Consider the following 24017-nt stretch of genomic DNA (forward strand, 5'->3'; position numbering starts at 1 on the left):
TATTACTACAACGATCACTCCCAGCTCGTCAGGTGTTCATTATGTTTATGTGCTTGTTTATATATTTGATCATTTCATGTGACACTACATGTGGTCCTGAAGCTGCGCGCTCCTATCCACGAAAAGCACCTCTGGAGTTTGATGACCAATCACAGCGCTTATCAGTCTTCACCATCAGTCTCTCTCTGCGAAGCAACTGGCGCACTCTTCACCACAGTCTCTTGACTCTCAAGCTCGATCGTCTTCCTGCTTTAGACAGAAACATGGTACGGCTCACGGAGGGTGCTGCACGTGGAAGGAAAACGTCGCTAATCGTCTCTCAGCTGGACTTCTAACTCACCATGCCGCGTTACACCAGGGTCCTGCTTCTAGTTTTGTGTGTCAGTCTGATCGGGGAATGCCGGAAACACAGAAGTAGGAAAAAACGATGGTCGGCACCGGCCGGGACTCATAAGCCAGCAAAGTAAGTTCTCTTTTTCGTTTTATTTTAGAGAAACAAAAAACAAAAAAGAAAACCCAAAACAAAACAACAACAACAACAAAAAAACCCAAATGAAATGAAAAAGCAATGTGACGTAAATCTTTTAGCACATCAAGGGAAATCACTCGTGGTTCATTCATCATATCAAAACATTAGTGTGGCACTGAACAGCATATTTAAGTATTTCTTTCTACGAACACATAGAATCACAGCATTCAAGTGCAAATTCCCCGTGGCTAAATACATTTTACCAATTTGCAGTCCACTTCATTTTTGAGTGGTAACTAACTGTGTGTTTATGCAACCAAACCGTGCGTAAAAAACAGTCATAGAACAGCAATCCGCTGTCCTCGAGCTTCGTGAAATCATCTACAGCAAAGAAAACCATCCTTGGAGATACAGCGTGTTATACAGATGTTATTTTAGTTATCAGGAGTTCTGTGAAGGGAGCAGGAGCGGGTCAAGAATTTTAGGAATTATCATTCTGCCTGTTATTTGGCTGCTATCGTTCGCTGATTGTCAGCTCTCTGGATTTAATCTCTTTGGCTAACAAGCTGTGCAAGTTACTGATGCTGATACTGTAACGTCTGATTCCAGACTCGCGTTTCCTTTAGTTTCTTCTGTAATAATTTTTCCTTTTCATTTTTGATCTGTTGCTGATTATTCCTGATTTCACATGTGTCATGGTTCCTGTTTTTTTCCCAGTTTTTGTGTGTTCTTGATTCAGTTCTGAGTTATGATGTTATGATGATGATGTCATTCTTTAGTCTTCCCCTGTGTTTAGTATTATTCCCCATAGTTGAGTTATTGATATTTCTAGTTTCTAGTCTCAGCTAGTTCCTTCTCATGTCCAGTTTGTCTTAGTCACATCTCTGTGTTTTTTCCTTCCAAGCATCCCTCTTGTATATCAACATTCTCTCTGTTTGTTAACATGTCAAGTCTACATTCTGCACTTCCTGTCTTAATTTTCTACCAGTCCCTGGTCTCGTGTGCCTTGTGCTCAGCTTTGTTTCACCCTTGTTTCTCCAATTTAGCTCACTTGTGTTTCCTTGTGTGTTCCAGCTCCAGCTAATTATGTCACATGTGTACTTAATCCCCCAGTTTCCCTCAGTTCCTCGTCGTGTCATAAACCGTCATGCTATGTGTCTCCCCTGTGTCCCTTTTGCCCTTCCAGTAGTTTCCCAGTGTTCCTAGTCTGTATGTATGCAGTTTTTCTTGAGTATCCCTGAGCCTGCAGTCCTTAACCTGCCTTTCACACAGAGTATGTAAAAAAGAGTATTTTAATACTCGTTTTTTTAATTTTATTTTTGCTGCACCTGTAACTGGGCTCTTACAGTGTTTGTTGATCATAATTATTTGGACACTTGCTAACTGCTTTTCTTTCTTCATTTTATATGTAAATAGAGTTGGTTGCAACTCATAAGGGACACCACAATAGCTCATCCATTCAATCTTTTCCAGTCCACATATCTAGCATCGCTCCTCTCCACATGTCTAAAGCAATTCAGTGTCAGTCTTGACAAACATGCAGTGTATATACCACAATCCGTTTCGTTCCTCTGTGTGGCAGAGCTCCATTGTTGTTCATAAATTAATAAAACCTATCAATGAGGCACCCTGGTGTTCTGGGTGAGTGCCCTAAAATACTCACTGAAATGGAGTATTTTGCAGCTAAAATGAAGCAGTGTATCTTTTATCTACAGAGACAGAAAGAAAACTCAACCACTTTATTAAGAATGTGAGGCTACGGGTATTCTAGGAGTGTTTTGATCCATTCATACCACAAGTGACAGCAACTTAATATAGTGTGTTATTTTGTCACCAAAATTCAGAAATGTGCATCCATCAACCTTTGCATTGCATTTAACTGTGTGACTTTAACTTGCAACAACTCATCTCCCACAAGATTTAAGAGTAAAACATCTTTATTAATTGAGCTATTTATATGTATTAGATTTATTGTGTTACATTTTGTAACTTTGCAAAATATTATGTGATTTAATTTAGTTGACTTTTATTAATGCACATAGTTCCTAAAGATTTTTCATTTGAATATAAATATATGTCTTATAGGGAACTTGCTGGAACACCTGACACTGTTGTTGTTGGAAGGCCAGGCTCAGAGACCAGGATGGTGGACGGGTGTGTAACACATTTGTCTTTTATGCCCGGCATTCCAATGTTGCAATTAATTGTTCACATTTGTTTTTAACTGTGACCACAATCTTTCCATAATAATAATTATAATTAAAAATGTATTCATCACACTCAATCACAATTACATTTGTAAATTTAAAGAAAAAAATGTTTGCAAATTAATTATGGGTCACAAAAACAAAGTTTGAAAAGAAAGTAGCCAAGATTTTTTTTTTTCTTTTTGGATAGTGTAATGGTTGTTTGTTCATGGTAAATGGTAAATGGCCTGTATTTATATAGCGCTTTAATAGTCCCTAAGGACCCCAACACTTTACATATCCAGTCATCCACCCATTCACACACACATTCACACACTGGTGATGGCAAGCTACATTGTAGCCACAGCCACCCTGGGGCGCACTGACAGAGGCGAGGCTGCCGGACACTGGCGCCACCGGGCCCTCTGACCAATAACAGAATTATCATTGTGACCGTTAATAAAATAACAGGAGTCTTTCTAGTTTAAGGGTGACAACATCCGCATTAGTAAACAGCACACTACTTTTAGAGTCTCATGTGGTACTACTTGTTGATTTCATCTTTACTTTCTTTTTCCTTCTAGTCAGAGTTAGAAAAGCTGATGGTTTGGCCTAGTATAGACAAATTATCACATTAGAAAGTCGAGGTTTCTAGGCAACCAGGGTGACAGGTTCAGCTCACACATGCAGGCAGAGGTCATTTAATTTTAAATCATAAAGGTAATAAGTAATAATAAGCTAATTACACAACTGAACTATTGACTTGTTTTGTCACAGAGCAGTCTCCTTCTAATTTAGCCCAAATGTTGAGCTGTGGATCATCAGCCTGTTGGGTTCATAGAAAATCTGGTATGTGTTTTGCAATGAGTGAGGATTGTGGATGTTGTCCACCACTGCTGAATTGAAAGATCAATATGAAGAGATCATTTACTGACGAATATGAGGAGTAAGAATGATTTGAGTCATGGGCACCTGACAGTTTTTGCTTTTTACAAAGGTTCACTACTTCTTAATTCTATCTTTTAGTTCTTCTTAGTTTTTTCTCTTTCTGGTTCTTGTCATCAGTCCTCTATCAAAGAAAGTTGTGGATGGAACTAAAACCCGGAAGGTAAAGACCAGCCACCTCCTGCGCATTGATGAACACGATTTCACCATGAGGCCCGCATTCGCAGGTAAGCTCCAATAGCTGCTAATTTCCATCATGATAAGAGTAATGTGTTCTTGATTTCTTTAAAGGCATCTGTTTTCTGAGAAATATAGAAAACCTACAGAGGCAACTGGATATGTCACCTCAGCGCTTCACTAACAAAGTCTCTCAGTCTATTGCTCCAAATTTTGTTCAACCTAAAGTCAATGTTGACGCCAGTCTGACTCTTTCCTTCTTGACCAACACACCCTCATAATCCTTAGTTTAAAGAAGAAAAAAGAAAGAACATTCCATGATCAGTTGTGCTCTTTAACACGTGATTCCTGTGAGACTCTCGTGCAATCGTTTAAATGAGGAAGAAGTCAGAGTGTGCACCAGCTGTTGCAGTTCCTTCTGGCTTTAAAAGTAGCGACTGGAGTGTAACTAATGAAAGAACTGTTCAGTGTTTGAACTGCTTCTAAAATGTATATTAGAGTGTGACAGTACACAAGGTTTATCGTCAGCAGTGTATAAGGAGAGCTAATAGGGTTACTGTGCTTATAATTAAAGCACCTGCACTGCTCCCATTGGACTGTGGTGAGATACATTTAATAGATGAACAGTAGCAGGGCAGATACACTTGTATGGATCGGTTCTATTTCTAGTATTGAGACCGTATGATTTTTATGTCACCAATGTCACTCTGAGGAACTCTGCAATGGGATTTCTTTCTGGTTTTACTGTGTTACATTTTCATTGTCTGTGAACTGCCAAGGTTTGCATAAATGTATACATGTCATCTTTAGACACTGAGCATGAGGTTTGGAGTGGACATCTACGTGCATGACAATTTTTTAAGGAATTTGCGACCCCATCAGCAGGGACTTTATGTTCCACAAGCAATGCAATGCACTTAATATGCATGTGTTGCAAGGACTTCAAAGAAGTATAACAGGAATGATTATTCCTCCAGCTGTCTGTGTCTATGTTCGCAGCAGAGTAAAATCACTGCTTAATGCACAGGCCTAGTTGTCTAATCTAAGCACAGTCAACCAACAGTGGATTTACAGTTGTTAATCCACACAGAGTTCAGCATGGAATGGACAAAGTGTTTTCTCCCTCTATTCTGGTGAAGGGGCAAGATAATAATTCAAGCCCTCAAAACTAAGGCTGACTAGGAAAAATTACAGCTGTAATCTTAGATATGTGACTCTATAAAAAGCAGTTGATTAGTATTTAAAAATGAACTCGTGCTTCAGAATCAATCACATTACGGATGTAGGGAGACACTCCTTAAAATCCGCACTGCACCATTTGAATAGACAGAAACAAAGGAAAGATTGATGGGTGGTTTGGTTTTTTGGTTTTGGTTTGGTCAATTTAGCACACAAAAGAACTAGATAAATAGCAGCCCCACATGTGCACATGTGCTGAGGCACAGGATCAATAGTCAATAGTGGGTCAATGATAGTGGGACGCCCCCACTAGGGCTTAAATACCTGGGACTCTCCAACAACTGGCCTTAAATCTGAAGAAGCTTTTCGGATAGGAGGTGAAATGTCTTCAAGAAACTCAAAGAAGCTTTCTTTCCAAGCTCCTTAGAGCTCCACAGGCCATACAGCAAAAGTATTTTTCTGTATATAAATCTACTGTTGATAATGTAGAAATGGAAAAGAAAGGCTCATCCCAAGAATCAAACTTGTAAAAGCACATGAGTGACTAATAATAATAAAATCTATTTTAAAAACCATTTTTGTTCCAAAAAGAAAAACTGAAACATCAAACAAATTAAACATCAAAAAGGTAAAAACATAGATGTCAGTGTTTACTCTACCACTGAAAAGAGGTTGTCTACCAGGTGACTATGCTAAAAGTCATTGGAATGTTATTAGCATCATAAATGTGCTATTACTACTGTGTTGCTATGAGTTTCATAAATCTGCTCCAGAATGAGTAAATGCCACCTACTAGTTGACTAGACTTTCCTTATTCTTTATCAAAAAGATTACATTTTTGTATAACTCCAATGTAACTGACACAGCAGCTAAAAACATATATATGTATATGGATTTTTAAAATTTAAAACAAAAGTTAAAATTACAGGAAATGCAAACCGTTGTTCCTTGGGTGAAAACTTATCACGCCACTGCCATCATGCCAACACTGTGGCACATTTTGTTCTTACTCTGTTTTGTGATCTGAAACATGTATTTGTGACAAATATGCCAAAAAATAAGAAATCAAACACATTTCCACAGCACGTATGTAGCATGATGAATGCATACGGATTGTGCACTTTTGATTTGTTAGCAAATCCACACATAGGACATTTCATGCAACTATCTCGTCAGTCTATAAATGTTTGGAAGAAGAACAGACACCTGCATTACATTCTCAGTAATTTATTGAACATGAAAACTTGCATTCCTCCTCTGCATAGACCACTGCTGTTTCCTTGTCACTCTGTTTGGCTCAAAATGGACTTTGGCTGTAGCTAGAAATTAGGCAATCCTGCTCCAAAAGCACTGCTAGCTGAGGCTTTTTCTCTGCAGGCATCTAGTGTTATGTCAGCGTAAGGGGCGTGTCTTCAGGAGGAGTTATAGTGAGTCCGGAACGTGACATGTGACATATGATGTGAGTAAGAGAGGGGAGAACACTGACAGCTGGAGCTGGGCACGAGTTACTATCCCTTCTTCCAGGTAGCAGCTTTGCTGTGCAACCAGTTATGTAAGGCTGACTCTCTCACTGCTGCAGAGATTAACAACACCACAGCAGCCAATGTGACTTTAATACAGAAACGACAGACTGCTGTGTGAATTTGTTTCTATCGGTTATGAGCCTGCTAGGATACTCTTCCATATCCCTCTAAATCCCAGACTGGCCTTAAATATAATCATCTCATCAGCTAAACAACACAGAGGAACAAACATGAGAATGCCGTGTTCTGACTAACTCAACCTTTCATGTGAAATTACCAGTTATTACTAATGGCTTTAACAGGATACTCCAGCCTGTTATTTTAGGATTGCGTAAGGGAATGCACTGAAAGCAAGTTTGCAGATCATCAGAGTGACTGCATCACATCTGATGTCACATTTCTATTGAAATTAAAGAATATCTTAGCATACCTAGTTTATGTCATCAGAAACAACAGAAACATCAGAAGTTTGTCATCATCTTACTGATATAAGCATGAAAAAAAAATGCCTGCGCATAGTTCAGTTTTATTGTTGCCTTTACAGATGTGCAAGTTACCAAATGTGCATTAGTGCACCACAGACTTTACCGCTCAGGATTCGGTGTCCATCGTTTTCAACATGTCTTCCTTTAAGTCAGACCAGAGTCTGGCCAAAAGGAAGAAATTTCCAGGACAGTGTTCAACTTTGAGATCTTGTGTTTTCCTGGTGGAGTTTAAACTTGCGTTTGTGGATGCAGTGACAAACTGTGTCCATAAGCAATAGTTTATAGAAGAGTTTATGAGCCAATACAGATCTATGTCTCTTCTTAAAGCGGTTGTCAAGGCTCCACTGTGTAGTGGGGAGAGTAGGGCCCAAATGCAGGATTCACAAAGCAAGATTTAAAATTCGAAAGGAGCTTTACTGCTGAGAACTTCAAAGTAAACATAACATAAGGCAGCAACAAATAATCTGACGAGAGGCACCTAACTGGAGGCACACAGCGAGAGACACAGCTTGAGGGAGGACATGAGAAATAACAGAAGCAAACTGAGGCTTTAAATAAACAAGAGGTGATTATGTCAGAGTGCCAACACCCGGGGAAACACAGCTGAATTGAATCTGACTAATTAAACAAGGGGAAGCAAAACCAAATACAATGCACACGAGACGAGGGACTGTCAAAATAAAACTAACACTGCAACCAAGACTAAGACATACAAACTGGACACAGTTAAACAGGGACCATGGAGACAAGACAGAGACAGGGACATTATGGGGGAACAAGAAAGGTAGATAAAAAAGGAGACAAGACTGACATGTCACAGGAGACAGTGACGACGAAACAAAAAGACAAAGCTGGGACAGACTGGACACGACAGGGATATAACATAATAAAATAAGAAACCAAGAAATAGAAACAGAACTCAGAGGCACTACAAAATATTATACTCGAAACTAAATATTACAAAATTTGACCATAAGTCATCTCTTAAATCCAAAAGAAGGAAGAATGAGTCTACAACAAAAACTTAAAACACTGGATCAGCGACCCTGGACCATGACAGCAGTGCTACCTGCTAGCCATTTATTTCAGCTTGACCTCTATGCACAGACTTTTCTTGATTGTCTAAATATTTGTACTATAGATGATGAAATCTAGTTTTTTGCAGTTTGGCAATGAGAAATACTATTATTTACTGGTTAAACTTTTTGTACAGGCCTTGTCCAGTCTTTGAATTATGATGAACTATTACTATTAATTACTTACTTATTAAGGTCAAGGTGAACTTAATAAGGTTTTTTTTAAGGTAGCATGTTTCCTTGGCTTGTAATCACTGTCTTAGCATCTTTAAAATATGTTAACAACAAATTTAAAATTTGTTTGCAGGATTTCAAATGTCAGTGACAATCTGGTTATTTTTTCATTTTATAATTTCAGTTGAATATACAGTTAATTATTAGAAAATCATTTGTACCTCTTTTTATTTACACTTTGCACAGTGTTCTAGCTTTTTGGATAATGTTTCAAAAGCAATGTGATTTTAATAGATGTCTTCACTATTATTAATTTGTAAATATTAATTTGTAAATAGCTTTTTAGGTGTGCTTATTCCTCTGCGCACAGGGAAGCGCCTGCACATTTTCTATCCTTGGGCAATAAAGACTAAAGACAATAATGAAAGTACTCTAGGTTCTACTTATTCTCATTGTCTTATTTCCAGTGTTGTAATATACCATTTACAGAGGTGGGAAGTAATGAAGTATTTGTACTGTAATTTTTACTTTTACTCCCCGAATTTTTTAACAAGTATCTGTAATTTCTACTCCTTACATTTTCAAAACGGACTTGTTACCTTTGGTTTAATGTGTTATTTTAACTTTAAACATCACAGCGATTTGAGCCTAAACAGTAACACAGGAGACAGTCCTGTTCGAGTATTAATCACCAAGGGTGAAAGGGATGTGCCATAGTCAGGGGTTAAAGTGGGCCAGTGTTTATTTATTTATTATCATTGTTATTATTATTATTTTATTTTATTTATTGGCACAATACCAGAACAACTGTGTGTGTCCATAAACTGCAGTTGCAGTACCAACTAGTCCTATAGAAGAAGAGTGAACATAAAGGGAGTAATATTTTTTTAAGTGGCAGGTCATTTCAAATGGTCATGTGACTTCATGCCCCTCCACACCTCTCTCATGCAGTTCTGTTATTCAACCTTCATACCAGCTGTAGAGTGTATAATATAAAGACAGCATAAACAGTTTACTGTCAGTGTAGAGGATGAAAATCAGCCAGGACACCTCATGAAACATCTGCTCATATCTTGTTCAGTTCAGTTGTGTAAATCCTCAAAGAGCACTGAACATCAGGGCAGTAGTAGCCCAGATCAGCTGATCATAGCTTGTGCATTAGGAAAATCCACCGGAGCTCTCAATAGAAATTATTGTGAGCTGTGATTCTTTTCCCCACCCTGAGCCATTACAAATGAAACTTATGCATAAGTTCAATAAGGAAGATCTGTGACCTCAAATCTGTCCGTCACAGGTGCTGCTAGCGAAATTTAAGCCTTATCACTTCCACTTTCCCATGGTGGCAAGCTGGTCGTGTCATCGCTGGTCTAGTCCAATCACCTTCTCCTGGCCTGGCTACGCAATTTAAATTTCAATGTGCATCTGTCTTTCTCCTTCGCAGATGCATTTGTGCAACCCACCTCCTTCCCATCTCCACCTCTCATCACTCAAGCTCCACTCAAGCCACCTTCATCTCCACCACCAGCATCTAGGCTCTGGGGGGGGGGGGGTCCCTTTCACAGCTGAGGTTCCGTTTTGCCGAGACGGGCCATCGGAGTCTAAGCGCTAAATACATCTGTCTAACTTCTGTTCATCAATAAATCAATTCATTCTTTAATGATATGTCCTTATTGAACTGATTTTACCAAGTCTGCTTTAACCTCTTCCCTGCTCATTTTCCTATTTAGAGGCAAAATCACCCACTACAACGCAGGCAACAGAAAATAGAGCTATGTTTTTATTTTGCTCCACTTAACTGATTCAAGCTGAGGACCTGTATTAGAATTAAAATTAGACTGAAATAAAGTTGATATTCTTATATACTAATGTTATTTTATCATGACATTAATATAGCACAGGATTCAGTTAGTTTTGCATAAAAATAGGTGGTAAAAATGTTCTTCAAGGAGCTACTTTACTTTCTTACTCTGAGTACATTTCAGAGCCGATAGTTTTTCATACTTGAGTAAAGAAGTTTAATTAGTACTTCAATTTTTACTGGAGTATTTTTAACACTACTATCTGCACTTCTACTTAAGTACAGAATGTATGTACTTTTGCCACTACTTCAGATTTGTTTGTTTATATCTGAAGGTCCAGCTGTCCCTGTTGGGGTGGACGTTCAGGTGGAGAGTTTGGACAGCATATCAGAGGTAGACATGGTAAGTATTTTAAATGCATTAAATGTAAATTTGCATTACACAAAATGTAGCTTAACACGTATTTGGATAAAGTACCTGTAAGGCTGAATGTTTAATGGACAGTGAAGTTTAAGAGACATGCAAAATTGACTGTGTTATCAGACATGTGACCCCATTCAATTAGAATACTGGAATAGTGATTATGGGAAGTGCTAGTTCTGTTGTGCACCCAGCATCTCGTCACCTAAATGTGTGGCACAAATACAAAACAGTGCCAATGACTTGGACATCAAAATTTCCAGAGCTGGTAGGAGACTGCTGTAGTAATGTCCAGATGTCTGGAGCTATATAAATAAGTGGTTTCATTACTGCAATGAATGAAGTGTGAAACACAACAGGTTATGCCAATAATCCCAACAGTCCACTTGGTACCTCAATTAGACACACAGCATAAGTATCATGTGGAGCCCAGGGGCAAATTTTCAACCATGCCATAATCTTACCAAGTAGTTCTTAGTGCCTAAAATGGTAAATGGTAAATGGTCTGTATTTATATAGCGCTTTTCTAGTCCCTAAGGACCCCAAAGCGCTTTACATATCCAGTCATTCACCCATTCACACACACATTCACACACTGGTGATGGCAAGCTACGTTGTAGCCACAGCCACCCTGGGGCGCACTGACAGAGGCGAGGCTGCCGGACACTGGCGCCACCGGGCCCTCTGACCACCGGGCCCTCTGACCTAAAAATGAAACTAATCACACAACATAGCACAAATTTCCCAGGACACAAACCAAACTGTCCCGTCTCACCAACTTGCTTTTTACAATATGGAATTCAAACAGAGGGTCCAAGATTAACATGACTTGTGTGTCAAGCCTTGGAATTGAGGTAGATTTTATCTGAATTGAGAGAATGGGAGTTTTACAAACTAAAATAGGTTTTTTTTTTTATTATAATCTAAATATTATGCCTCATTTCTACATTTTTTTAAAACCTAGTGCTTAATAAACATGTTAGAAAAAATATTCCATAGCATTGTCCAAGTCCAATTTATGAGAGACCATGGCTAAAATATGCTAAGTGTAGGGTAGATCAGGGCTGGCTTTTTACTCTTGCATAAATTGCTGATCATTAAAACAACCTTCAATAACTACTCCTTCATTAAGTTTAAGGTAATGGCTCAAAATGGGTATGTTTTAAATCTTTGTAATTAATTTTAATAAAAATTAATTAAGCATCAATAATACTAACATGTTGTGACAACCAACCTCGCTATGGGGTTGGTTGTCTCTAGAGATTTCAATGAGATATCAGTAAAAATTATGATTTAATAAAAAATGTACTGTGGAGGTAAACAGACGACACGGAGCTATTAGTTCTCACTCCTGCTTTATTCCTCTTCCTACATCAACTGAACACATCGCGCCACAAAACACAGCAACACACTTCCTCGACACTGGGTGTGAGTGGAGCCCTCTAGTGGTCCGCAACAGTACAATTTTTTTTATAATATCATTTAGTTTACAAATTAATATCACCCAATGCCCCTTGTATTTAAACTATGAAGTTATACCATTGATAATTGTTGTGAACCCCTAACCCTAACCCAAGCAATGAAATTGAGGAATTTAAAGCACTTTAACAATTTAGCCCTTTTTTGAGCCAGAAAAACCCAACAACAACAACTGAGAACAGATTTTACATTTCATAAATGTCTTTTGAACTCATATATCCTTGATCTAATTATAAAAGGCAACAGGTAAGCTAAGATATAGTAACCAAGTAAGTGTAAACATGTAAAAACAATAATTAATTTTTAATTTCCATATTAAGTCTTGATGCATGCTTGACCATCCAGGTAAGGACATTTTTTAAGATCTCCATTTTAAAGTTGCTAGACTTAATGTAGCAAACATGTACCTCACTCAAATGCACACCGCTGGATTGCCAGGGTATAATCTTTGAGACCCCAGCTTTGGCACACACATTGAAACATCAAAGCCATTCTTCCTTGGGCCAGCTATGGTACGTAGGTCTTGAGCTATGGCTCAAGACCTACGTACCTACCAAGCAGAAGCACTCCTCATCATCAGAGAACTGCTCTCTTCCTGGTCTTGTTCTGCTTCACTTTAATAGGGGCTCCACTTGTGGAGGGCTGGGAAGAATTTGTGTGCACATTTCTGTTCCGTTCAGTGGAGGTAGGAGGAGCCAGGCACTGGCCCTGTTAAGGTTGGAAGATAAAGTTTGGGCGAACTCAAATTCCTGAAAGATATCTCTATTTACTGGGTAGATGCCACTTACCCTGAACAATACTGGATGTTGATAGGTGTTGCAGTTACTGGGAACGAAATGGCCACAATCCTCAGAATATCATTTTGCAGTATCCAGGCATCACGGGCAGAGTTGGCTTACTTTTTAAAAGATCCATATTTGACCCGTCCAGGGGATTGAGTTTACGTGAGCAATTTGGAGGGAATATGAATATGAAGGATATGATGACCCTCCCCCTTATGCTTTGTTCCACAAGTTATTCAATACAAATCTGTATTTCAACATGATCTGTTCCTGGTTGTCAAAGAACATGCCAGCATTCTCCCTGTTGAAACTTGTAGTGCGTGCCGAGCTTGTGGTCTGTGGCGGTCGAATGGCAAGAGTAGGACAGTGTTTGAGGAAGCGACTAAACCAGTCTGCATTGGCTTGAGTGGTTTTACTCCAGGGCTTTGAGATTGTGACTTTCTGTGCCACTGCAACTTTGTTGGTGCAAAGTCATATTAAATATCAGAGGCCTTAATGATGGAGCTTTCCAGTAGTTGATTTAGCTCACTGGGGTGAGCTGTGCTTTAGCTCAGTGAGATGAGCAGCTGTTCTGAGGGCAGGCAGGTTCGGATCTTGCCCATGGCAGCATGTTTTCAGCAGACAGTTCAAGCTCAGAGAATTTTATATTGTGCAGCTTTTTTCAGCTGACCGGTTGCTTGTTTAATATTTCTGCTAATTTATTACATTTCTGCAAAGTTTGTATGATTTCAGCAACTTTTCTAATATCCGATTCAGCTTCTTCACCTCTTTACAGCACACAGTTCAATTTCTTCACCCCTTTTCAGCAGACTATTCAGCTTCTAATTCACACTTCACGTTTTTTCTCTCATCATATCTCTGTTTGGGATGAGAACTGGTTTGGCTCACTGAGATGAGCAGCCGCTCTGAGACCAGGTAGCCAACATATGAAATTACTCCGACCCTATAGAAATGACATAAAATACCTCCTCAACTCAGTCTATTTGTGTTTTAAAAAATGATCACTGTAAAATGGACAGCTCGTGATGGTTAAATATGTGATATCAACAAAGTGTCACAGTGCCTTCTAGTGTGGCGGTAATAAGCAACGTGACAACCAGCCCAAGTCTGCCCTACACACTGAAAACAGTCTGAAGTTTTAAGGGTGAGAATGGATGTAAAGAGAAGAGGAGGCAGTACACAAGGCAAAAACTGTTTGTCAGGATTGATTTCACCTGTATCTTTGGAGGTGTGTGAGTTTGAGTTTAAACTACAGTGCTGTGCAGAAAGTATTGTCAGGGACAAGTTACTACTCCAAGAGGAGTTTAAGTATATCAGAGTCTTATTCATGGGTCAGGGAAGAAGGAAGTGGGAGATTAACAGACAGATTGGGGCCATGGCTACTGTGATGCAGATGCTGCATTGGTCCATTGTGATAAAAAGCATAATAACAAAGCTTTACCAGTCAGTCTGCACTCTGATCCCTCAGCTGTGGTCATAAGGATACCTGGGTATTACCTAGGTGACGTGTTTTGGGCATGTCCTACTGGAATAAGGGCACAGGACAGACCCAGGACATGCTGAAGGAATTCAATTTCTCAGCTAGCCTGGGAATGCCTCTGTGTTCCCCCAGATGAGTGGGAGGAGGTGACTGGGGAGAGGGAGGTCTGGGTGTCCTTGCAACCCAGCCTGGATGAGTGGAAGAAAATGAATGCATGGATGTAGTCACTGTCTGTCGTATTTCATGTATATCACTAAACCCACTGTTAGACAACATAATATACTGTATATTTCTGGCCAGAGTTTACTTTTCATTGCTTAATGCAAGCCATTCAGTATGCTTTAATGACAGCCATAAAGACAGAAAACATGCTCTGTAATACTCCAGTGGTTGCTGTCTAACACTCACTGTTATTAGGTAGCATTAGACACTAAATTATACCAGACTGTAGCAACAAAAACCCTCAGCACAGTATTTAGTGACACAAGAAAATATGCTATTTTGTTTCTGTTAAATCCAATTTGTAATTAGTAAAAGACAGAAAATTCAATTTATTCTTACAAAGCAGTTTTGCTTTTGACAGTGATATAAAAAAAAAAAAACCATGAAGCAAAAGTTTACATGACCCAATATACCAGTATATGGGTTATTAAAACCATGAACTGGAAATATGCAAGAACACATACTTTAGATCTTTAAAGGTGGAATCATCTCTGATTAGTAGACATAAGTTATTAATCATGTGAAAGACTCAGACATGCCCCTAAACTGGTCTTATGCAACATCAAAGGTACTTGTTCACTTGGTGCCAAGAGTACATGTTGCTACAGTCATTAGTCATTATAAATCTGTTGTTATATAATTGTAATACTATGAGAACAGGACAAAAGATTATCTGTGGTGTGGAGGGGGCATGCACGGGCGTAACCATTCCTGCCTGCAGAGCAACGTAGAGGACGAAGGAGAAAAAAAAGGGTATTCTAGGACCAAATGAAGCCTGCGGACTGTACTTGGTTAACATATGTTCAGCATTTTGGCTTACTGTACATTTATCTGTAAACAACTTCAATAATCCAGCAGCCACTGGCTGCAGTGATGTAATCCCAGGAAAAATTCAATAAATTAGGGATAGCAAGACCTTTTAATCCCAATGCTGTCTTCTTTCTCCCATTATCTCAGGACTTCACCATGACTCTGTACCTGAGGCACTACTGGAAAGATGAAAGGCTGGCATTCCCAAGCGCTACAAACAAAAGCATGACCTTTGATGGTCGCCTGGTGAAGAAAATATGGGTACCTGATGTGTTCTTTGTCCATTCCAAGAGGTCCTTCATCCACGACACCACTACTGACAACATCATGTTAAGGGTCTTCCCAGATGGTCATGTTCTTTACAGCCTGAGGTGAAGACAGGAAACAAATGCCTTGCAAGAAAGGGCCAACTGTGTAGAGTTACTAAGGTTTATATTCTGCTTTTAATTCCACAGAGTAACAGTTACTGCAGCTTGCAACATGGATTTTAGTCGTTTCCCTCTGGACTCACAGACATGTACACTGGAGCTGGAGAGCTGTAAGTATTCTTAGACCACGAGACTCCATCTTGTGCTGCTATGCAGTGGGGGAAATAATAATTTTATCCCCTGCTAAATTTCTAAGTTCACTCACAAAGAAATGAACAGTTTCAGAATGTCAACCAAAAATCCAAACCAAAAGTGGAGACCTGCTAGGCAACTCCATAATGTTAATTTGCTTCTTCTTTAGCCACTCCTTTGTTGCCTCGTGGTATGGTTTAGGTGACTGTCATGCTAGAAGGACGGTGTCATCCAAGATTTGCAGTGTCAATGCGGTGAAGTCGTCATCTACCTTAGCAGAAAAAGTCACACAACATCATGTTTGCACATCTGTGTTTAACTGTGGGAAGACTTTGGGTCATACTCAGCAATTCTCTTTGCAAACACAGCTGATACCAAAGAACTTGATTTTGGTTTCATCTGACCACAGCGCTTTCTCCCAGGCCTTCTCTGAATCGTTTAGATGTTCATGGCCAACTTAAGGTGGGTCTACACAGATGCCTTCTTGAGCGGGGAGACCTTTTGGGTGCTGTAAGATTTCAGTCCATTACAGTGTAGTGTCTTACTAATGGTATTCTCGCTGACTGCGATCCCATCTGCCTTCAGATCGTTAACAGACCCCTCCTGTGTAGTTTTAGGCTGATCCACCACCTCTCTCATAATCGTCTTCACCCCATAAAGTAAAATCTTGCATTGAGCTCCACTCTTCCATTTTCGAATAATTGCATCAACAAGCGTCACCTTCTCACCAATGATGGTCTTGTAGCCCTCTATAACATCATGCAGATCTACAGCCTTGTTCTTGATATCCATTGACAGCTCTTTGGTCTTGCCAGCGGTGATGGAGAAGCTGGAATTGATTCTGTGGACAGGTGTGCTTTATACTAGAGATGGCACGATACCACTTTTTTATGTCCGATACCGATACCGATATCATAAATTTGGAAATCTGCCGATACCGATATGAATCCGATATTGTGTTTTTTAATCAATAAAACTGTTTTTTTTTAATATCTTGCTGCATTTTGTATAAGTTCATACTCAAGTTTAAATAAACAACAACACTAAAGCTATTCTGTTATACCTGTGTGTAAAAAATACACTGCACCCAAAATATTTCATAGTTCAGCAACACTGATCAATCTAATAAACCTTACCTAACTTAAAACCTAACTTAAACCTACTCCATCCTCCCTATTCTGGTATTTTAAAGAGTACTTAGCAGAAATATTAAGCAACCTAACTAATAGGGTTGCAAACTCCCAGCAAAAAAAAAAAAAAAAGGGAACCACCCACCCTCCACCTCATGATGCTTAATCGACGTAATCAACTTTAATTTGATGCAGGGTGGAAAAAATGCACAGAAACAAATTATTTTTCAAGAATAATTAAATAGATTCAACATCTTTCTTCAACAGAATTGCAGAATTCACAGACGGTACCTTCCCAAAGGAAAAAGTACTATAGCTTACTAGGGTATATAGACTTAAGAGTTACTATATATAGTAATGGACTTCTATACATTTTACATCAGATTAAAACTTTGGGTGTAAGATTCAGATAATTATTTATTAAAAGCTACATATTTTAAATGAGAATAAGAAAGAAAAGTATGTCTTTGTGCCCCCTTTTCCCTGTTCATTCCCTATCGGCCCCCCTGGCTGCACTTTGCTAGATCCGCCCCTGCACAGTTACCAGCCGTCAGCTACGTAGAAAAGGATCCTGGTGTAGAAAGTAATATTAAATAAATTCTAACAACAGCTTATCAAGCTTAAAGGTGCTGCTGTTGTTCCGCCGCTGGTTTCCTCTTTCTGGTGCAAAGTGGGCCAAAAACAAAGAAGAGAGACGGACTCGCGACAGAAAAGCCGATCAGCTGATCGTTAAGCAGTTTCACGATTGAAGTAGCGGCAGGAAGGTGAGGGAGAGAGAGAAGCAGTCGCTCCATATATCGGTTGTTAAGCTTAACACGGGAACGCTTTACAAACATTCAGAGATGAACTTACACACTTGCTTTACTTCTCTCTGGGATAACTTCCTCGGAGATGAAATGCTGGTTTGGTAGCGGCTACAAATACACACAGCCGCTCTATCACGTGAGCACACTGCTCCGACGTGCTACGGTTATGAGCCGAGTTACGCCGTGTTGCAAGTTTTGTGAGATGCTTTTTTTGATACTTAATGGATCGGATTACATTTTTTATTTTTCGCCGATATCCGATCCAGTAATTTAGGTCAGTATCGGACCGATACCGATACGTAATATCGGATCGGTCCATCTCTACTTTATACACAAACTTAGTTGAGATCAGGACTGTCTGTAACTGGTTAAATGTATGCCACATTGGCACAGAACCCATCTATGGAAGCCAGAATTCTGGCTGGACTGTAGGAGATCTATTTATTATTTGTGTACTTTTCCCTTAATAATATGCAAATCAATTTCAGCTTTTTGGTTGATATTCTGTCTTTCTTCATTGAAAAGACAACCATAAAAATTAGAGACTGTTTATTTTTGTGTAAATGAGCAAACCTACAACAAAGAGGGGCGGTGGTTAATAAATTGTGAATTGATTATTATTAGTAGTATTAGTTTAGTTTTTATTTGAAACTCAGCCATCAGCAGAATACAAGCTTTTATTGAATTTATGAATTTGCTCTATTTGCTTATCACAGGTCCAGCTATGTCCATTCAAATGACTGCTGTTTCCATTCCTACTTTCTGTCCTGCAGATGCTTACACAGATGAGGACCTGATGCTTTATTGGAAAAGTGGCGATGAGTCCCTGAGCACAGATGACAGGATTTCTCTGTCTCAGTTCCTGATTCAGAAGTTTCACACTACCTCCAGGCTGGCTTTCTACAGCAGCACAGGTTGAGAAGGAAAACAAACCCAAATTTCACTTATACATACATATTTTGTGTAAGACTAGATTGGTCACTCTTACAACTGCTCCACAAAAACCGAAGATTTAGGGGACATAATCTTAAGTCCCTGTATATTGTTGAGGGGCCATATATGAAAATCCTGTTTTAGCATCAACATTATGATTATCTGGGAGAGATTCTAGAGTTAATTTCATGTTTAATCAGTAAACTAAGCCAAACTAAGTTGGGAGGGGTTTACATATTTCCTCTGATGTCTGCTGATGGCTCAGCCAGATCCAGCTATTACAGTCAGAAGTCATCCTGCTGACTGAGCTGAACCTCAGTGGGGCAAGTTAAAAAATCCCAAAACATGTTCATAGAGTGGAGGAAAAAAACTCTTTGATTTCCTGCTAAATTTGTCAGTTTGAACACAACAAAAAAAGTAAACAATCTCTCTAGTTTAATTTAATGAAGAGCCACAATATCAATGAAAAAATAAATAATTAGAAAACACAATGCAAACATAACAAAGTTATAAACTAATTTGGATGTCTCTGAGTAAAATACATAGGTTAGTAATAAGTAGATCCCCTATAACCCAGCCAGATTTCTGGTTCCCACAGGTAGGCTGTGCCCATGTGGCAAACAGATTAGAGTTCCGCATTGGCTATCCATCAGTACATTAGTACAAGTGCATTTGCCTTGTCAAACCTAAAAGTAGAAATTTATACGTTTAAACTTACCAAACTAGAGCAATTTTCATCTCAGACAGTGCTGTCAAAAAGTCCTAGTCTGTCAATTAATATGTACATCTGGCCCTTACATTACTGCCATCTTGTGGCCACAGTCAGATATTCCCGCTGAAAGCTGTGCTTATTTCATCTCGTAGTAAAGTGTGTCTCTGTCTCTTAGAGCATGTCCATCTCCCAGTAACAATGACTGGAGCTGGGCAGGCTGAGAGGCCAGCAGCTTTATTCTGGTGGTTTGCATGTGTCAATTGTGAATAAATCTCTGGTCTTTGAGTGTAAACTGATGAGAGAGGAGCACGGGAGGCAAGCTGCCGTTGGCTCAGCTTTTAGTTCAATTAAGTTTTATTTCTATAGTCCAAAATCCCAACAACAGTTGCCTAAAGGCACTTAAGACTTTTGCTGCTCTTAGATCAATTTCAATGTGTTATGGAAACTCAGTTAGCATTAGCAAGTAAATAAGATTCAGTGATTTAGCAGCAGAACAGATAAGTTTGCAGTTGCTAACCACCTTCATTCAATTCAATTCAGTTCAATTCACTTTCATTTACACAGCACCAAATCACAACAACAGTCACCTCAAGGCGCTTTGCATTGTAAGGTAGACCCTTCAATAATACATATAGAGAAAAACCCAACAATCACATGACCCCCTATGAGCAAGCACTTTGGCGATAGTGGGAATGAAAAACTCCCTTTTAACAGGAAGAAACCTCCGGCAGAACCAGGCTCAGGGAGGGGCGGGGCCATCTGCTGCGATTCGTTGGGGTGAGAGAAGGAAGGCAGGATAAAAGACATGCTGTGGAAGAGAGCCAGAGATTAATAACAAGAATGATTCAATGCTGAGAGGTCTATTAACACATAGTGAGTGAAGAAGAAGCACCCAGTGCATCATGGGAATCCCCCAGCAGCCTACACCTATGGCAGCATACCTAAGGGAGGATTCAGGGTCACCTGATCCAGCCCTAACTATATGATTTAGCAAAAAGGAAAGCTTTAAGCCTAATCTTAAAAGTACAGATAGTGTCTGTCTCCCGAATCCAAACTAGAAGCTGGTTCCATAGAAGAGGAGCCTGAAAACTGAAGGCTCTGCCTCCCATTCTACTTCTAAATAACCACCTTGGCTAACATGTACGGTGTAGAGAAGATGGACTGTAATAAAGTTGTTAATAATCATCTGTGCTTGCCTTTCTGTAAAAGCCACCACACAATACTGCAATCAATCAATTAATTACAGAAACTCCTTCTGTCAACAGAAGCAGTTTCTTCCATTCCAACCTAAGGAAAGACCAAATAGCTTTCAAGAGCTTTTAATTTTTAATTCATAAGTTAATTTTCTCATGTTCTGTCATTTTACCTTATTTTTTTCTGTTTTACCTCTATCACATAAAGCAAAAAGTATATTGTGTTTTACTCATTCCTCACTTATTCTATCTCCAGGTTGGTACAACCGTCTGTACATCAACTTCACGCTGCGGCGTCACATCTTCTTTTTTCTACTGCAGACCTACTTCCCTGCTACTCTAATGGTGATGCTGTCCTGGGTGTCCTTCTGGATTGACCGCAGGGCTGTCCCTGCCAGAGTCTCATTAGGTAAGAGGATCTGCATCATTGTAACTGTTGCCTGTTAAAACTGAATATGTTTCCTAAGGACATCAGATGTGAAAATGTGAAAATGTAAATCGGTTAGCTCTTTTTGGCCATTAAAATGACCCTCTGTCGTAGTTCATTGACTGCTGCGCTAACAAGACCTTGTATGCTCTTCAGGTATAACTACGGTGCTCACCATGTCCACCATCATTACTGGAGTGAATGCTTCCATGCCCAGGGTCTCCTACATCAAAGCTGTGGACATTTACCTCTGGGTCAGTTTTGTCTTCGTCTTCCTGTCTGTGCTAGAATACGCTGCCGTAAACTACCTGACAACTTTGAGGGATGGGAAAGACCGCAAACTCAGAGAAAAAGTTAAAGAACAGGTACAGGCACCTTTTACAAAACTCACACATCTCAAACAGTGATCAAACCTTTTTAATTATGATTCCTTTTGTCTATTTCACCTAGTCCCAGACACTCCCTTGCACATGTGGCATGCCCCATACCAAGACCATGATGCTAGATGGGACATACAGTGAGGAAGATGCCAACAGTCTGGCGGGATACACAAGAGCCTCGATGGTTGCCGAGGACATATCAGATAAACAGGAACAGATGGTAGTGCATCTGTCTTTGGACAACGAGTCCACTGGCACCAAGAAGAAGGGCATCCGTGGCTTCCGGATCATTCAGAACACCCACGCCATTGACACATACTCTCGTATGATTTTCCCAGGCGCATATATCCTCTTCAACCTGATCTACTGGTGTGTGTACTGTTGAGAATTTTAGCTCAAATTATAGTAGTGAAAGAAAATTACTGTGAAACCATTCTGTTGGATGTAAGCCCGAGGTTTACCTGTTCAAGTTTACCAGGATGACCTATCAAAGACATCTGGGTGTGAATACTACATCTACCCATTTCATTGTTGGACTGGACATTGGATATAGCTTATTTTTTAATTTTTATTAATTAATCCTTTATTTATCCGGGTAAAAATCTCACTGAGATTCAAAACTCATTTCCAAGAGAGACCTGGCATCATGGCAGCAAAAGACCTTCTGTTCCTGCCTCATAAGCTAATATGTACCCAAGTCATGCTGAGAGAAAACTCATGGGGCTGGTTGCACATTCACTCTAATACAGCGGTCCCCAACCCCCGAACCACAGACTGGTTCCGTGAGCCGTTTGGTACCGGGCCGCAAGAGTTGAGGCTTGGGTGTGAAATTTATGGTTTTCAGGGATTTTATTGGTTTTTATTGTTATTTTTTATCGTTAACTCGGTTTCCCTGGGTCTTTTCCTGTTCGATATGAATAAATCTTTTTTCTGGTACCGGTACTGGTTTTATTTTGTTGTATTTATCCGCAACACCTTAAAGGCCAGTCCGTGAAAATATTGTCAGACATAAACCGCTCCGTGGCGCAAAAGAGGTCGGGGACCGCTGCTCTAATAAACAGGTTAATCTTGAGCCTAAAAAGTTTGCTACAGCACCCCAAGGGTAACAGTGGTGATACTTTTGGCTCTTTCACAAAGATGTCAGTTTGCTGGATACAGTCTTGTTTGCATCTTGTTCTGTGTTTTATGGTAACTTCAGCAGAAAGTTTCATCTACAATCTCTCACCACTGAATTTTGTCCTTGATGGTCTTTCAGTAATATAGATTTTCAGCTTAATAAATAGAACTTAGCTCAGTTTACAAGTTTACAAATAATCTAAGTGGTTTATTCCACCTCAAATGTTCATTTGGAGATTTTTGGACTTTTTAAAACAGACCATTTTCACAGCAAATATTTTGGCTTGTCATAGATCAAGCACAGGTGTAAAACATACTATGAAAAACAATTTTCATTCCATTTAGGTGAGCAAATTTCAGACCTCTGCCATTCATGCTGGCTCACATATAAACCTTAACTCAACTACCTGATGGAACTGCACTATCTGCAGTTAATGTACTTTCACTTGTGATTATCAGATATGTCAGATTGTCTGACATGAGTGAAGTTTGATGGACTGATATTCTATTCAATTTTATTTTGTTCATTCAGTCAAACATGTGTATCTTAGTTGTTTTCTATTAGTAGCAACGGCCTATCCCTTTGTTTCCAAGTCAACATGATAACTGGGGTAACTCTTGCTAAGAACTCTTGCAATATACTTTGTGGTTAATAATATGGTTGTTTTCTGTTTCTATTAAATTCAATTCTATTGTATTTATATAATCCCAAATTACAAAAATAGTTGCCCCAAGGCATGTTATGTTGTAGGGTATAGACCCTGCAAAAATCTGTTTTCTATTTTTTTCAATTTGTCATGGTTTTCCACATTATTTTTCAGTTTGATCTGTAAAACATATAAACACATTTTCTGCAATGGTTTAGTATTACTGACTAGTGAATCAGTGAGCAGCTAGGTCCCAATATTTAAATATCATTTGTGGACAGAAACAGGCATTGATTTTCTTGTGATTTGTTGGAGTTGCTCTTCATTTAGATGGAAGTTTAACCTGCAGATTTCGCACAACAAAAGTACTTTTGGACAGTTAAATCTAGCCTGTCTCTATGCAACCAGCCCCTGTCCAGGCGTCCTGGAATAACACTGAAGTGTGTTAACCTCTCAATCGTCATGACTAAAATGAGAATATAATTTGGCTGCTATTGCCTCTGTAGTCACTGGATTTGACTGAGTCATGTATCTGAATTTGTCCAAAGCAGTTGGATACTGAAGCACTAAGTGAACTTAATACCACCCTTCCTTTAACAGCACACTGACTTCAGCGATAGCTTTTAAGTCAAAGTGACTGAAGTAAATCTAGCTGGCCTATGTTCCCCATCGACTACTGTTGGCATTTCTATAGTAAAACAATCCATTAAATGACAAGATGTTGCAACTGTGTGGGATTTAAAGTACAATTCATTAACGTTGCTGAACAAAGTTTTTTGATTATGTATTTATAGGATTTTTAAATTCACCACGTTTTATTTGTTTAATGTTTTATTATTTATTTGCACCAGTACTGGATCCATGTGGCATTGCAGGCAAGTTGCAGGAAACAGGGCTTATACAGAAA

At 39.3% G+C, this 24017-nt stretch overlaps 1 protein-coding gene across 1 annotated transcript; it reads left to right on the plus strand.

Moving 5' to 3' along the window:
* Positions 1-260: 260 nt before the first annotated feature.
* LOC116321754 (gamma-aminobutyric acid receptor subunit rho-2-like) lies at positions 261-22142 on the plus strand. Its single transcript, XM_039599277.1, has 10 exons — positions 261-463; positions 2555-2623; positions 3721-3827; positions 10348-10415; positions 15354-15577; positions 15662-15744; positions 18476-18616; positions 20797-20949; positions 21124-21332; positions 21418-22142. The coding sequence occupies exons 1-10, from the start codon at positions 342-344 to the stop codon at positions 21730-21732; spliced, it is 1491 nt and encodes a 496-aa protein (XP_039455211.1). The 5' UTR covers positions 261-341; the 3' UTR covers positions 21733-22142.
* The last annotated feature ends 1875 nt before the right edge of the window (positions 22143-24017 follow it).

This window comes from Oreochromis aureus, linkage group 15 (assembly GCF_013358895.1).
Source record: "Oreochromis aureus strain Israel breed Guangdong linkage group 15, ZZ_aureus, whole genome shotgun sequence".
Classification (NCBI taxonomy): Eukaryota; Metazoa; Chordata; class Actinopteri; order Cichliformes; family Cichlidae; genus Oreochromis; species Oreochromis aureus.